General features: G+C 36.0%; 1 protein-coding gene across 10 annotated transcripts in view; it reads left to right on the top strand.

Annotated features, from left to right (window-relative positions):
* Nucleotides 1–16442, top strand: part of CYRIB (CYFIP related Rac1 interactor B) — a 144543-nt gene that overhangs the window by 116237 nt on the left and 11864 nt on the right. For 9 of the 10 annotated variants that reach the window (XM_087447450.1, XM_087447457.1, XM_087447454.1 and 6 more), the window contains 3 exons: nucleotides 4588–4709; nucleotides 9159–9264; nucleotides 15167–15303. In XM_087447450.1, coding sequence (XP_087303576.1) covers nucleotides 4588–4709; nucleotides 9159–9264; nucleotides 15167–15303 — 365 coding nt within the window. Of the gene's footprint in view, nucleotides 1–3953; nucleotides 4105–4585; nucleotides 4710–9158; nucleotides 9265–15166; nucleotides 15304–16442 lie in introns of those variants that run through there. The other variant, XM_087447459.1, reaches the window with a different exon arrangement.

Genomic DNA, 16442 nt, shown 5'->3' on the forward strand with positions numbered 1-16442 from the left:
AGTGACTTTAGCCCATCTGATGGGTCCTCTCTTAAACTGTTTTATACCAGACTCAAAATTGCCAACACAGTTGATCTGCCAGTTCCTTATGATTACTGAGAATAAAGTCACATTCTTTTATTAAATAGAGTATTTAGTGCTTCATTGTTTAGATGAACAGTAATATTCAGGTTACAAGAGTAATTTAGTTTTACTGTTTCCATCATTCTAATTGGTTAAATCTAGCTCATTGTGTCTCTGTGGTTGGGCATCTATAGAAATAATTTCATACGGATAGATATACTGGCATTTTGCATTAAGGTATATACAAATTAACTGTCCTAGTACATTTAAAACATAATTTAATGGAATCCTGTAGTTTACAAAATGAAGATTATGTCTAAAGTAAGTCATTACTCCCTTAATTTATGCACGTGTGCACACACATACTGTTTTTCACTTCAGTTCAACATACATTAATGGCTTGCCTCCTGGATGCCAGCCAGTGGGAGCTGGGGATGCAAAGATAACTAAGATACAACCACTGCCTTTGGGGAGTTCTCAATCTAGTAGGATAGACAGAAATGCAAACTAATAATTTCCTTTACATAATTTACATTCGAGGTGTAAATCAGGAAGAGATTAACTTTATCTAGTAGTGAGTAGATTGGGCATCGTGGAAGACTTTCTGATGCTATTTGAGTTGGGTTGTGGAGGGTCTGTTAGAATGGTTCAGGCTAATTTAGTGAAGGACATTGTAGAAAGAAGGAACAACATGTACAAAGGTTCAGGGCATGAAATGACATTCTGAGTTCAATGAAACATATTGTTATCTACTCTTGAGGTACTAGAAAGAGGGTCTTTTAAAACCAATTATACCTATATGATAAAACTGTATTTAATTAAGAATAACGGTTCAGTTAAAATATAAGACCAGAATTACTCAATAAAATTTGGCAGCAGTTATGCTGATGACATCATATAAAAAGCACTGAATTGGGGCCTGTATAGCATCTTCTAGTTCTTGGAATTATTTTATGACATTGTTAATTTATGGCTCTTCCTGATGACTAATCTTTAGCCTGAGTAACTACTACATCTATTAGTTCACTAAATTGTGGTTCTTGGGAGAAGAGGGACTTGTATTTATTTTCACGCCCCTTCCCAGCTTTAACATAGTGCTTTGTAAGTGATGGAAGTCCAGTATTTGTTAGTTAACCTTGATTTGCTTATCTCCAAGTAGGCCAAAATAGGAGAGTAAGTATAGGTGGTCATTTGTAAATGAGAATAGAATCTTACTTTCTCTAATTCTTTGTTATAGTGCCTTTTCATTTAGTCATCCATTTCCTCTAATTCTTGTGTCTTTTATGTTACCTGTTTCCCCCATCTTTAAAAATATTGATACCCACCCCTTTAGTCTAACTTTATTTTTCCATTTTACCTCTTGCATATTTTTTATTGTTTTTGCCCTGTACTTTCAAATATCTTTATTCTGGAGGCATTTTTTTATATTTATTTTCCTAAAATGATATAGGGTTGTATTTGTTCAGAGATAAAAATGCATAATAGCCTCCTTTAACTCATGCTGGAGGCATATTTATATCTCTGTACCTTCTCATTCATTCAAAAAATATTTATTATAGAAAATCTACTAGGTACTGAGTTTATAGTACAGTGGTTTGTACTATACGTTGAGGTCCCTGCCTCAATGAGACTTATGGAGATAGATTGTAAACATTTACTGAATAAATGAATGCAAGATTAAAGCAGAAAAAACCCTTTTCACAATTATAATTTTTATGTGACTTTTTATTTTTTTCCTTTATAGCTGATCTTTGCCTCCTTTTGTACCATAGCAACTTCAATTTTAGCAGTTATTTTCAGTGACTCTTCCATAGGAAGCTAATGTGAAGTTATTAAGATATTTAATTTTACCTTCAAACAATAAGAGCAACTGAAACATGCTTTAATTTCCCTTGAACAGCTTTTTAAACTAAGCTTGATGAGTAATCAGTCATACTACTCTCAGTAGTAGATACATTATTCTGCAATCAAATGAATGTCCTTTTAGTAGCTGGCTAAGTGGAACATTTTTCTTCAAGGAATAAAATTTTTCATTCTTTGCTCTGAAAAATCAAAGTGACAAGTCTTGGTTGCATTATATGATACCATTTTTTGAAAAAATGCTTTACTTTATATAGCCTTTTCCCCTCCCTGGTATTTCACCCTTTTGCATGACTTGCTATCAGTAAAGTAGTGCTTACCTGTCTGCTATTTTCTGTTTGTCTTCATTTCTACAGCAGTCTTCAGCAGCTTTCAAAATTATAAATGTGACTTTTCTGTGACAGTCTAAAAAATGTTTAATCAGTGTGGTGCTGGGTATTTTTTTTCACCCTTAGGGGAACCTGTAATATTCTCCTTCATTTTAAATTTCTTGGTACTTATTAAACCTTTAATAATTATTAACCACTTCCAAGGTCTATCTAAATCTGCCTGATAATGTTTCTTTTGTATGTAAGTCTCAGTGTCGCATTTTTTTTGTTAGCAACTAGTCACCACACCAAAAATACATAGTTTAGTATTTTTAAACTTCACAAATATCTTTTGATATTTAATAGTCAAAAAATTGTCCTTTGTCATGAATTCCCACTTCATGAATTCAAACTATGATATGTCTACTATTGATGTTATGTCTGTAGTTTCACAATTCCATAAGAAAAATTATAAAACTGCTGTTATTGCATGTAAAATGTATTTTTCTCTACTGCATCTAGTGTAAGTATAAAAGTTATGAGGTGTACTTTTTAGAGTGTGTGTCTAACTATTACTTTGGAGAATATGGTCTGGCTAAATGTGAAAAAATATTACTGCTAAATGACAAACTTTGATTTTTAAAGAATCATTTAGCTACTCTATCAGTATTTGCTCCTAGTAATACCTTTATGGCTTTGGACACAGAGTCGTTTTAATTTTTCATTTGGCTCCTCTTGTGTAATTATTTTGTCATAGTATTTTCATTAAAAAAGAAAACATGATTTCTGAAAGGAAATTTGAAAAATAAGGGAACAGATATGAGAACACAAAGTCTTAAGTTGACTTTGCATGTGAATGTTATTATTGTTGCTGTAGTCCTGTTTTAAGTATTTTGAATTTAAAATTTGGTACTGTAATTGTTGAAATATGTGGTATATTTTTGACTAGTTGGCAGGTTAATAGGTGGAATTGAATTATGACATGCCCCAAGCACAAATAAAGTTACAGTTAAACTTCTGGTTTCATGTGTGAACTAAGTTTCTTTACATTTTCTAAGGAAAGGAATATATAGATCATTGTGTATTTGTGGGGAGGTGAAGAGCATGCAGAAATATCTAGATACTAGTTTTATATGATTGGTAAACGAAGAAGTGTTCTTAATTCAGTTTATAAATTTGGTCTGCCTCCCCTAGCCCCATAAGAAGAAATTTCAGCATGGAGGTGTTCTGCCAGTGTAATTTCTCTCTAAAACATTATGGTAATCATAATGTTTATCATTTTAAGTGCTTTATGCCTTATCTGTGATACTGAATGTGGTGTAGTTGGAAAGATTTATGAAAAACTCAGTTTCCTCACGGAGTGCCCATTCCCCCCTCCAAAAAATAATCAAATGTGTTAAATAAAAAAGATTTATCCTTAGAGAAGCAAATGACGAAGTTATTAAAAACAGGATTTCTGTTACGTGGAGTCTAGCAGAGAGAAATCCAGATTTAGTCATCCATTAACCTGTGTTTTGTGGCTAACACCACAGGTGGTGGAAATGCCCGTATGTTTGTGTTCCTGATTATGCTTTTTATAACTACAGTTCTTCCTTCATTTTTCTTTCACTCAATCCCAAGTATATAGGAACTCAATTTTTGCTTTAGTATTTCAAAATTTCAGTGATAGCATTGTAGCTTAAAGTGTCCAATTTTCAGCAGCCTAGTAATTCTGGAGCAGTTTCATAATTGAACTCCTCTGCATGGGAATCTTGTTGCCCTTGTGTTCAGCAGCAGAGAAGTTCATTGGTACAGGATTTAAAGTGGTCCCTAGTAAAGGGGAGCATTTGAACACTATTCTTTTATCAAAACATTTCTTAATTATTTATGTCAAAACTCAGTCATTAAAAGTGAACTTTATGGGAAAATAAAGTAGTTTCTGCCTTAAACCATAGAGGAGCAAGATATATTAGTCGGCCTTTCGTTTCTGTTGCTTTAAAATAGATCATTACTCAAGCATTTGCAGTCATTACGATAGTGATGAATATAGCAGAAAAGGTGATTAACACGATCACAGTGTAAATTTTGAGTTATAATCCTCAAGTTCATTTAATATACCAAGTCATGATTTGTAACTAAAATAAATAGTAATGTTTGCTCTTTCCTTACTTCTTTGTGATATTTACAAACTTGAGGCTAGTTAATCAAATGTAGAACTGTGGAAAAGTTATCAGTCGTTTCTAAGAAGTGCAAAGTTAACATTGAAGAAAATGTTAGTCATCTTTAGGTATTTGGATTGTTAATTGCTTAGAGTTATACATGTAGTAAAAAAAAAATCATGTGACTGTGAATTTTCTTGTGCTTTCCTGCTATTTAGATGCCCAGCCTACAGAGTCTGAGAAGGAAATTTATAATCAGGTGAATGTAGTATTAAAAGATGCAGAAGGCATCTTGGAGGACTTGCAGTCATATAGAGGAGCTGGCCATGAAATACGAGAGGTAAAGCATAAACATTTTCCAATAAACTAAAAATCAGTGTGTCCCTCTTCTTTTTCATCTCTGTTGTTGCCTATACTTGAGAACTCTCTGTTGTGTGTTAAGTATTATATTTAAAGGAAGATCACTTGCATTATTTCAAAAGTGGTTGCAGTGATATAAGGGTAAAAGGAAAACAGTGTTCTATAAATATGTAATTTATGTATATTAAAAAAAATTTTGTTTATTGTTTTGGTTGTTCTCACACCTGAAATTTATAGTATCCATGGGGGACTGTTTTATACTTTTTTTTGGAGGGGAGGAGAGAACATAACTCTGTGGCTTTTTGTTCTGCCACTCTGTTTTTTCCGTTCCTCCTAAGCTTCCTAGGAGGAAGCTGAAATCATCCTTGTGGTCTGGACTCCTCTAACTCTGTCTGATGACTTTACAACACAGAGCAGATGTTTGGTGTGGTCTCCCTCAACTTTCTTCTTCCTAACCTCTGAACTTATGCAAGTTTCCATATATCTCTTTTTTCAGAAGAAGCTATGTCCCTTCCGAAAGACTTCTTACCAAGACTGACTTCTCTACCTTTGTTCTCCCTCCTATGCTGAAACTTTACTCTTCTAATTATTCCTTCTCTTAATTACATCTTCTATCTTTTTTCTTTTATTGACTTCTTCCCCTCGGTATGTACACGTACTCAGGTGTTCTGTACTACCCAGGGAAACTCCCTAGCCTTGGAACCTTCGCTCTTTCTTATTACCACATTTCTTCAAGGCATAGCCTACACTTTGTTTCTTCATTTTCCCCCCACCTTCTGCTTCTATTATTCTTCTCTATAACTAATAGTACAGAGATTATCAAGGATCAGTCTATTGGATTTACAATCCATATCCAGCTCAATTTCTCTAATGATATTTGGAGTCCTGGTGAAGGCAGAATTAAGTGCAGACACCAGAAGATGATGATTCGAGAAATGTTTTGGACTAAGGGGCCACAGGTTTTGGTGATTGACTGGATATTTAATATAAAGGGGAAGGGGAGGTTAAATGATGCCATGGTTTCTAGTTTAGATCAGCAGTTGGTGATCCATTAACTGAGGGAAATTATAGATAATGTGAATTCTATTTTTCACCTCACCTGCACTGGATTGCTTGTTCCCCAAATGTCTTGCACATGTACTCTTCCTTGCCTTTGTTTTTGTCTGGAATATGCCCTTCCTTTTTTCTTTTCCTGTTCAATTCCTGTCCTTCCTGCAAATCCCAAAAAACCCCTGCTTCTCCCTTCCTCTTTTGCCCTAGCACTTTACACACGTTTCTTTTATGGGAACCATTACTTTTTTTTTAAGCCTTTGGTATTTGACGTTTCTCTCTCCACCACTGTACCTCCAGCTCTAGGAGGGTAAACCTGGTTTCTTACTAATTTTTGTCTCATCCGCACGTAGTGCAGGGCTTACTAGCAGTTAGTAGCTATTGAAGAAATAAGAGCTTTACACTAATCGTGCCGATATCATTACCTTAAGCACAACCTTAAGATTTCAGTATGGAAGGCATGTAACCATTTCTGTAAAATTCAAGTTCTCTAAACATTTAAACGTACTTTGAAAAGTCAAACACCTATGGAAATTGAAGATTTAAATGATTAAGCAGGATCTTAATTTACCAATTGATAAATTATTCTTTCCCTATAGGTCACACCAATTCACAAGTTGTTCTAAAAAATGTTTCATAGTGTCTCATGTTAATTATTAGTGCTACAAATTATTTTTAATTGTTCGTCAGTGTTATATCATTAAACTTGTTAAAGTTTGTTTTATAATTGAATTCTTATCAACTGTTTATAGTTGTCTCCCGTAAACAATAAAGAAAAAATATCTCATTCATTATAGAGACAAAGACCATTACCCATTTGATTTTTTTTTTTAAGTAGAACTATTAGGATTTTTTAAAAACTTCCCAAGTGGTGGAAGGGTTACTCTGCTTCTGTGTGGGAAGGCTCACTATAATAAAAATAGTGTTTTCCCTGAAGTCTTTATATTAATTTGAGTGCATATTAAGATTCAGTTGTAATCTTCTAGAAGAGAATAAAATGATAGAAAAGTTTATATATAGGTCATTTCAAAGAGGGCATCTGGGGCTGTGAAACCAGGAGCTCTTAACCCTGTGACCAAACCCCAGGCTGCCAAAGCGGAGTGCACGAACTTAACCGCTACGCTACCGGGCCAGCCCAAATGATTTCTGCTCTTGCACCAGATACTTACGACTTTAGAAAATGCTCTCCAAAAGACTACCATTCAAGAGGGAGATAAATGTAAAAACTTTCATGGCCGCCTTATTCATGGTAGCAAAAATGTGGAGGTAATTCGTAGAGTTGTTTTGAGGATAAAGTTAGATAATCCATGTAAACAGCACAGCACAATGCCTGACACATAGAACACAGACTGCGAGTTTACCATTATTGCTATGCTAATGATGTGGAATTATATATATTTTGTTTAAATAGCATTTTATTAAACATGACTCGAAGATAGAATGAAATTTAAGATAGAATCTATTAAATAAATAAAGCTTATTCTCTAGGATAAACCACTAGAGAGTGAAATAAAAACTTTGCACTAATGTTTTGATACGTCCATATCAGTTGTAGCATTGTTGAAAATGAGAGTTAGAATACCTGCTCCACGACCACCTCATCATTGACATTTACTAAGTGCCCTTTGCATGTTGTCCGTAGTGGATGCGGTGCCAAAAACGTTGTTTAACAGCAATGAAACTGATGTGAAAGGAGAAGGAAACAGAATTAAAAGGAGAACCATAAAATGTTGTCTTAAAGGAGCAGCCAGTGTCTTCAGTTCTAAATCCAGGCAAGACAGGGCCAGGGAAATAGTTAACTCTACTAAGTCATGAAAATGGGTGACATTTGCTAGATCGTTTTGGTATTACGCGATTGAGTAGATATTTAGAAAATCATTTTTAGATCCTTGCAAGAAAAGTTGAATAGGCTTCTCAAGAGAAGAAAATAAATTCAAAAATTTTATCTGTTTGCTTATTTCCTAAATAATAAATAAGCAGATTTTTACTACTTGATATAAAACATTACTGAATTTGGGCTTGAGGCTAAAAGGATTTTTTTATATACAGCAGGATAATGTCACAGTCCCTTTGAAATATTCATATTAGTATAATGTGAAATAAGGATTATTACATGTAGTGTCAAATTTCTATAACAGTTTAAAATATTTCCAATCAGTCACATAAATGAGATTTACTTCAGACTCCTCTTGTGTTTAAGCATCATTTAAAAATTTTTTATATAAAAAGTCAAGAAAATTTGATTACAGTAGCAAGCTTATAAAACAAATTGCTTAAACAGTGTATAGCCCATTTATTTAGTTTGTTGCTTATTTATTCAGAGCATCCTCTAATTCTCTCTGGTTTCAATTTTATTTTGCTTTTTTCTTTTTTTTGGTTTTATGTGGATGAAGTCAGAGTACTAGTGCCTTGGGAATATCTAAACATGTAGGTACCTCCTAATAATGTTTATAAGCAGGCTCCCTGCCTTGGTTATGAGTTGCAACTTTCAGATGGTGTGTTTAGCTTGTTTGAAGATGTTAGAGAAAGCAAACCAGGTTGTTGAAAAAAGCATTAAGTTCCATAAAGGATTAAGAAAAGCATCTATAAGCAAAAGGAAGATGAAAGCAAGAAAATATATTTTTGGGGGAATAACTTTCTATATTCGCAAACGATTGCCTGATGGTTTGAAAGACTAGGCAAAGAAAGAGGCATATTCCTGTTTATGTTAGAGTCTCTAGGTTATGTTTTATTTTCTCCCCTTTCAGACTTGAAACTAGTTTTTCACCACCTTATTCAGGAAATCCTGAGAAAACCTGGATTCCAGAATAAGAGTTTAGTTAGAGGGAATAAGAATCTTTGACAACTTCTAAATCACATTTTTTAGGTTGATTTAGGTTCTTAAGTGTTTGTTAGGTTTTGTAAAGCTAGTTTGGACCCTGGAATTTGAATTATTGGAAGTTTCGTAGCCTCTTCCCAGAGTTGGCATCTTATTTCATTTATTGACTTACTTTTTTGGTTTCCTTTTATTCCACTAAAATAATTCTTAGACAAAGAACTAAGAAAGCCTGTCTGTGATATGGGAAACAATATAAAGTGGTTTCTTTTTTGTGACTCTAAAAGGTATCAAAGCATAATATATTTAACAAACATAGATTGTGTTGTTTTTTATTCCATTATATCCATATCCATTGCAGGGTGACTAAGAGTGTATTATAATAGGTTTAAAGTATCCATGGAGTTGAGAAGGCCCACTCTCAGCATTCCTGGGTCCATTATTATTTATTTTGTAGATTATACCAGGGTTTCCTATGTTTGCTAGAACCTTTTTTTTTTAATGTAAAAATAACACTGTTGTGATTTTTAAAACTCTAACTATTTTATTCCTTGGATTTTGAAGGCAATCCAGCATCCAGCAGATGAGAAGTTGCAAGAGAAGGCATGGGGTGCAGTTGTTCCACTAGTAGGCAAATTAAAGAAATTTTATGAATTTTCTCAGAGGTTAGGTAAGTTGAAAGTTTTATATTACTTCCCTAGTGAAAAACACATTTATTGATGCTAGATGTTATTGAGAGTATTTTATATTCACATTGCTCAATTTGTATGTTACATAGGTAGAGCAAGCTTGTTAGACTATAAGATTACAGCGTGATCTTCTTATCATCTCTATCAACCCAGGTCTTTAATTCACTTAGACGTTTTCCTCGACAAATTATGACTTGCACAAGGAAATCTCTGCAACCTAAAGGGTCCTATTATGAGAAACCACTTGGTAGAATTTCTCTCCAGCTCTACAGCAAATTCTTTCCCATATGTGGGAACTAATCCTCAGGCTCCTGGGTTATTTAGATCTTTGTGTTCTTAAAATCATTGCTGATTATGATCAGTTCATGTATCTAAAACTGTATAGGATGAGAAATAGGAAGCTAATGATACACCCAAAATTATCTAAGGAGTTATTAAAGCAAAAAGAATTCAAGACCATTTGCTTTTTCCCTTGCATGGGAAAACTTATTCAAAGATGAGAATTGTGCCTTCACTACGTTGAGTAAGCAAAGTTGGAGTTCCCTTTCTTGGAGAAGGAAGAAGGCAGAGCAGGTAAGGTTTAGCTGCTCATGTAATTTGAAAGATGTAAATTGGAAGGGCTTTACTTGGTGAAGTTGTGGGCTTAGTGGAGGAGCGGTATACGCATATGTCAGAAATCTGAAACATTTAGTTTTTAAGTTCTTGACACATGTTTTTACATAGTTTTGGTTTTTGAACAGTATACGCGTATGTCAGAAATCTGAAACGTTTAGTTTTTAAGTTCTTGACACGTTTTTACATAGTTTTGGTTTTTGAATTGTACGAACGTGTTACATATTCTAAATGAGTAATACAATTTGATAAGAAAACCAGACTATAAGATAGAAGTCAACGGGGGCTCATAAGCTAAATTTAGACCTGAAATGTGATTTGTTTGGCCCACACAGTCTTTTAAAATTCGTAATTGGTTGCCAGGTTTAAAAATTGGGAATTATTTGGGTTTTGTGTTCTGTTTTTTTTTTTGTCTCCAGTTGCTTTGGGAAGACTAGTAGCTTAGGCAACGATTGATCAATTGATCTGCATCTCATTTGGCCAAAGCTAAGTGGCAAACCATCCCTGTGTTTGTTAGGTCATGTGCTTTCTACTTGGCAATAGGTCCCTGTCATGTCCTAGTTTTTTATATCTTGCCCTCCTTATACCTTTATATTAGCTATTTGGCCATTTGTGTGGCTGTTTTAAAATTAAAGTTCTATTTTTTTTAAAAGTGCCTATGTTTTAAAAAAAGTAAGAATGGCGATTTTTTCTTAGATGCCGTACGGACTGTTAAATGTAAAGACAAATAATAGTTGAGATAGAACTGTTTGTGTAAATTATCCTTTTCTTACTAGAAGTAAGAATTTTAAGTTATTTTTCCAAGCATGACAATCAGTTCTTTCACACTAGCCTTTCAATCAAGTTTCTCTGTAGTCTGTAGCTTTGTAACCTCAGAGAGCCTAGGTCTTTTAGTCTTAATTGTCTTGACTCCCACTTATTTAGAGTTTCTCTTTTGTTGCTAATTCCTAGCTGCCTTTCAAGTTAAATTGCTTTAGGTGGTGCTCAGTTCCTACTCAAGCTTATCTTGGTCTCTTAGCATTTGCCGGTACAAAAAATTGTAAAATAGGCCAAACCAGTCAGGCTTTACATGTTTTCTTCTATTTTAACTGTTGGAATTAAATCAGGCTAGTGGTGTGTGTTCCATCATGGGTGCTGTGTTCCATTTCAGCAGAGGGGTATAGTAACACAGGTAATAGTGAAATAGCAATTTTCATGCTGTCATGTGGGAGCCTTGAACCTTTGTTGTTGTAGTTTAGGGGCTTCTGTAAATTTATGAGCAAAGTACAAATTTAAGATCTGATGGTTTACTCCTCATTACTTGGCCAATAACCTGGTCAATAATGTTTCCAGTTTCCTTGCTGACAGGATGCATACTCTTGTTTGCAAATGATAGGAACTCAATGTTTGTTGAATGAATGAGTGAGTGAGTGATGGATTAATGAATACACACAGCTGATATATCAAATATGTGTTGGGTGTTTAGGAAAAGCAATAATTATGGATTTTAGGCTTTGGAGGCATAATGGCCTATGTTTGAATTCTGGTGTATGCCACTTATTAGCTGTGTGGTCTTGGTCACATCACTTAAATTCTCTGAGCTTCAGTATCCTATCTGGACCTCCAGTCTGTTGAGCCCTCTGCTGTATATACCGCTAAACCTCTCTTGTCTCTTCTTTTCCTACCTCACTGCTGAGCCACAGATGAGGTTAAGCACCATGGATACCACACAGCGCCCCACAGCTGTCATGATGCACATGGTCCTTCACAGGCTCGCGGTCCCAAGGAGATTGTTGATTGGCCTGAGCACTACAGATATATCATGGGGTGTGCTCCAGAAGAGGGATCCTGATCCCTTGTCAGTTGGCATATTTATAGAGGAATGGGGAAGGGATCACTTGCCTAATTTGGAAGATACTGAGCTTTGCCAACAGGGTTTAAACTTGCTGGCCTGGAAAACATCCTGTACTTGCTTGTTTCAGTCTGAGGCCTTTCCAGTTGAGGTAACTGCCTGAGGGAAGGTTGTCTGATAGACAGTAAACAAACTGCTTTGTGTCTCCTCAGTCTTCTTCCTGTTCCAGGAACTTGCTGTAGGGACCACCTCCGGGGGTCATAATGAGTGAGTCTATCCAATATGTTGACTCCTTTTCACTGAACTGAATTTATCAAAATCTACTCAGAAGCTCCCAAAGTGCCCACCATAATTGTGGTCATGTCTCTTGGCTGTTTTAAATCCCCCCCAGTACACAACCTTTGGATTCTTTTCTGAGGAGTCAAGGACTGGTCTTTGATAGTAAATGGATGGCAGTTGATGAGAATAAATGGCTCTTGTCTCTAAAGGGGAACTTTCTGCAGAGGCCTTCTCTTCCTACTCATCCAGTTGTTTCCTCTTCTTGTTCTGCACTGTGGCCTAATCTGTCTTTGTTATTTCTCCCAGTTGTTCTCTTCTTTGCAACCTTCTTATATAATTTTGGTGTCTGCACTGCTCTACCAGCTAATTTCTTCCAGAATTTAGGGCTTAGCAGCCCATTAATTTCCTCTTTGTCATCTACCTTTTCTAAGGACCATAACCACATGATTTTGTTTTAGGAGCTTCATCAGAGAGATCAATCTCTACGCCATCTCTTCTTTGACCTCCCTTTTTTTCCAACTCAGCCAGAGACCTGGGCCACTTTCTGGGATCCTCTGTCTTTGAATCCTCTCTTGACACGGCATTGTAGGCTAGTAGGCTGTCTTGTATCAGCAGAGGTCCCCAAGCTAAGAAGCTGATCTAGCGGCTTCCAAGGCAAATAAGCAGCGTTATCATCTTGAGTTTCCCTTTAATAGATCTGCCATTGAGGGCTTCAGCCACTCATGGACAGAAGTTCTCCAACTACGGTCACTGGCCATCCCAACTCAGCCAAGAGAGCTGACTCCACCCCTTGGAGGAGGGTCTTCCATTCCCCAAAGTGGTAGAGCACTGTGAATGCTGAAATTAACCCTGAGATTGATAAAACCGAGGAAATGCAAATTTCTGTTTTTTTTTAACAGCCTCTAACAGTATTGGTCTTTTGGGTTTTCTTTAAAATGGTTTTTCCTGTTCTCATACTTCTCAAACTTTGCTTTCCACTTACATTAACACTGACACATGGAATGAATATTGGGAGAAGCGAATTATTTTTCAAAATAGCCAAAAAATGTTTTTCCTCTTAATTGATCTTCTTCACATCCACTCTTGCACCTCAATAATCCATCGTACTCCTACAATCCATTTTCTATACTGCAGATGAAGTGGAGTTTTTAAATGCCAATTTGATGATATCAATATTGTGCTTAAATAGTTTCTCCAGGGACATAGGATGACAAGGCCAGGGTGCTTGATGTGGCACACAAATTACATGCATGTGTGTTAGTCTTAGGTTGCTCTCCTGTTTGCCCTCTCTCTTCCTCTTATGTTGGTCTTCTTGCAGTTCTTCTGTGTCATGCTCTGCTCCGCTCAGGATCTGGCTCCCTGCCCTGTCTGTTTGCAAACTCTTGCTCATTCTTAGTGCACTCCGCTCTCAGCCCAGATGTCACTTATTTAGGGAGGTCTTTTCCTGAGCCTTCAAGTGGGTAAGGCCTCATTTTTATACCTTTCCATTGTATTGTGTACTTTCCCTGCTTAACACATGTCACAACTGTAATAATTTTCTTTCCTCTCTCTGAATCATTAGGCCCCATGTGGGCATAGGGCATGTCTGTCTTCATCTCTGTTTCCCCAGTGCCTGGGCCATAGTAGACAGTCAGTACATTTTCTGACTTCCTATAAAAAGAAGATAATAGCTATCATTTGGAGTTATTGTGTAGATTACAAATAATGTCTGTAAAGTGTCTAGCTCAGTGCCTGGCACATGATAGACACATAAGAATTACTGACTATTGGTCATAATCAGTAGATTACTATTTTAGAAGGTTACAGAAGGCTAGGTAGAATGTTGCTGTATATGAGAAACAGTTTATTATGGTGGAAAAAAATAGGGCTGTCCAGTCAGAAACACCTGGCATTTACTAGCCATTTCCTTGGGGTCTAACCTCTTTGAAATTCAGTTTATCCATCTGTAATGCCACGTCATAGTTAATGGTGAAAGTTAAATGAGAGACGAGGTTAAGCGCATAGTATGGGTGTTGTTCGTAATTAGGTCTTCATAAGTAGTAGAGCTGGTGTTTTTTTAAGTTAAAGGTTGATGATCTGACATAAATTTATTATCATTAACATTTGTTTATTAATCTGACATTTATTCATTAATGTCAGATCACCATCTAACTCCGTAAGGTCTTGTTTTATCTGAATAGAATCTAGCATTTTTTTCTGATTCTGTAATCTGTATCTGAATTAGTTTGATTTCTATGATTTTTTTGAAGTGAAATATTAGTATTTTCATTTTTAAACACAATATTTATTAGTCTGGCATTCCAAAAGTAACACTTGTTTCAGTGTGACCATTTTATTTACGTAATGAGTTAGAATGTCTGTATTATGGTCCTGAGATGCCAAGCTCTTGACACACTCGGGAAGCTAATTATTAAAGCAAATATTTTGTTTCCTTTAGTAGCTGAAAGAAAGCAGTTTATGTTTATAAATAAACAGCATATTCAAAGTGTAAGTTGGTAATTCATTCATAGCCACGTGCAGATTTCACTGTGGACACAATGCCATTTTGAAGTTATTCAGCTGTAGGTAACAATTGCTATTTCAAAAAATCACTCTGTAGAATGGTGAAAGTAATATAAAATTTGCCCTTTAATCCTAGTATTTAATTCAGATTCACTTTCTGCATTGTTTTGAATTTGAGTTTACAGAATTATAAAATTGAATTAATCTCTTTAAGGTTTTTATTCTGTTAAACAGTGTTCAATTTGAGTGATTATATTTAGCTAATGTGGGTTTTAAAGAGGTCTTGCTTTTATGGGAATTAAAATTATAACATTTTTAAATTGCTCTCTTTTTATTTTTTATTTTTTTTTTGTGAAGAGGACTAGCCCTGAGCTAACATCTGATGCCAATCCTTCCCTTTTTTCTTGAGGAAGACTGGCCCTGGACTAACATCCATGCCCATCTTCCTCTACTTTATATGGGATGCCACGACAGCATGGCTCAACAAGCGGTGCGTCGGTGCGCGCCCAGGATCCGAACCCGCGAACCCTGGGCCGCCGCAGCGGAGCGCGCGCACTTAATCTCTTGTGCCACCGGGCTGGCCCCAGAATTGCTCTCTTTTTAATAAACAAATATCAGAGAGATACAGACCACTTAACATTTTTATCTTTTTTTTTCAGAAGCAGCATTAAGGGGTCTTCTGGGAGCCTTGACAAGTACCCCATACTCGCCCACCCAGCATCTAGAGCGAGAGCAGGCTCTTGCTAAACAGTTTGCAGAAATTCTTCACTTTACACTCCGGTTTGATGAACTCAAGGTAAGATTTTCTGCTGGCCCTGGTTGTTATGAAAATCAGGAGACTTTCAATGTGCACTAGGAGGAAATGCCTGGAGACCTTGTTGAAATGTGTTTAAATGATGTCTGCTGATCCTTAACAAAAATGGAAAACTGGATTTAAAAATTATGCAGGTCTATTGATATATGCATAACATATAGCAAATTACCCAATATTCAGTCTTCATTTAACTTTGTTTTAAAAATCGTCTCTGAAACAAGAGTGTTGAACTTTTCTAATATTTTTTTCTTTTCTGCTCGTCCCCAATTTTTTCCCAACATTCTTTTATATAAAAATGTTAAGGTATTTCTCTCCCATGCTCTCCCTCCCTCCCCCTCCCTCCTCACCCCTCTCTCCTTCCCCCTCCCCTCTCCCTCCCTCTCCCCTCCCCACCCCTTTCTCCCTCCACCCCCCCTCCCTTCCTTTCCCTCTCCCTCTCTACCTCTCCGTCTCCAGCTCTCTCCCTTCCTATCTATCTACCTGTAAACATCCTTTTCTTAGAAGGAGTGAGTGTAAAGAAACAAACACTAGATTTCATATCAGGAGCTAAGAGCTGAATTCTTAACTCCAACATTTTATGATTATATCATAGACAGTTTTTCTCTTATTAATACTTTGTACACAAATCACTTGTATATAAAATTTTAGTCTGTTCAATTGCCCTATTGACTATATATACATACTTATATTGTAATAATTCAAAACTAGTGCCTACACATTCCTGGAAATGATTGAAAAGAAGAAGGAAAGTATACTGACTGTGACTAAAAAACAATCTGCACAGTTTTATATGTTCATTAAGGACTGAGTAATGTTATATAATTTAAGTGCAGAGAGCCTTCTTAGATGATACCAGTTTTAGTTCTTTTTTTTTTCTTTTTTCTCCCTGAGGCCCCAGGGCATAGTTGTGTATTAGCTGTAGAGTTGTAGGTCTTCTTTGTGGAATGCCGCCTCAGCATGGCTTGATGAGCGATAAGTAGGTCTGCACCTAGGATCCGAACTGCAAACCCCCGGGCCGCTGAAGCAGAGCGTGCGAACTTATCCACTATGCTGCTGGTCTGGTCCCCCCAGTTTTAGTTCTTAAAGTGGTATTACAAATTAGGAAATGTTACTTAACTGGT

The sequence above is a fragment of the Ceratotherium simum genome, chromosome 23 (assembly GCF_057802395.1).
Source record: "Ceratotherium simum simum isolate JZ-2026a chromosome 23, ASM5780239v1, whole genome shotgun sequence".
In the NCBI taxonomy this organism is placed as follows: domain Eukaryota; kingdom Metazoa; phylum Chordata; class Mammalia; order Perissodactyla; family Rhinocerotidae; genus Ceratotherium; species Ceratotherium simum.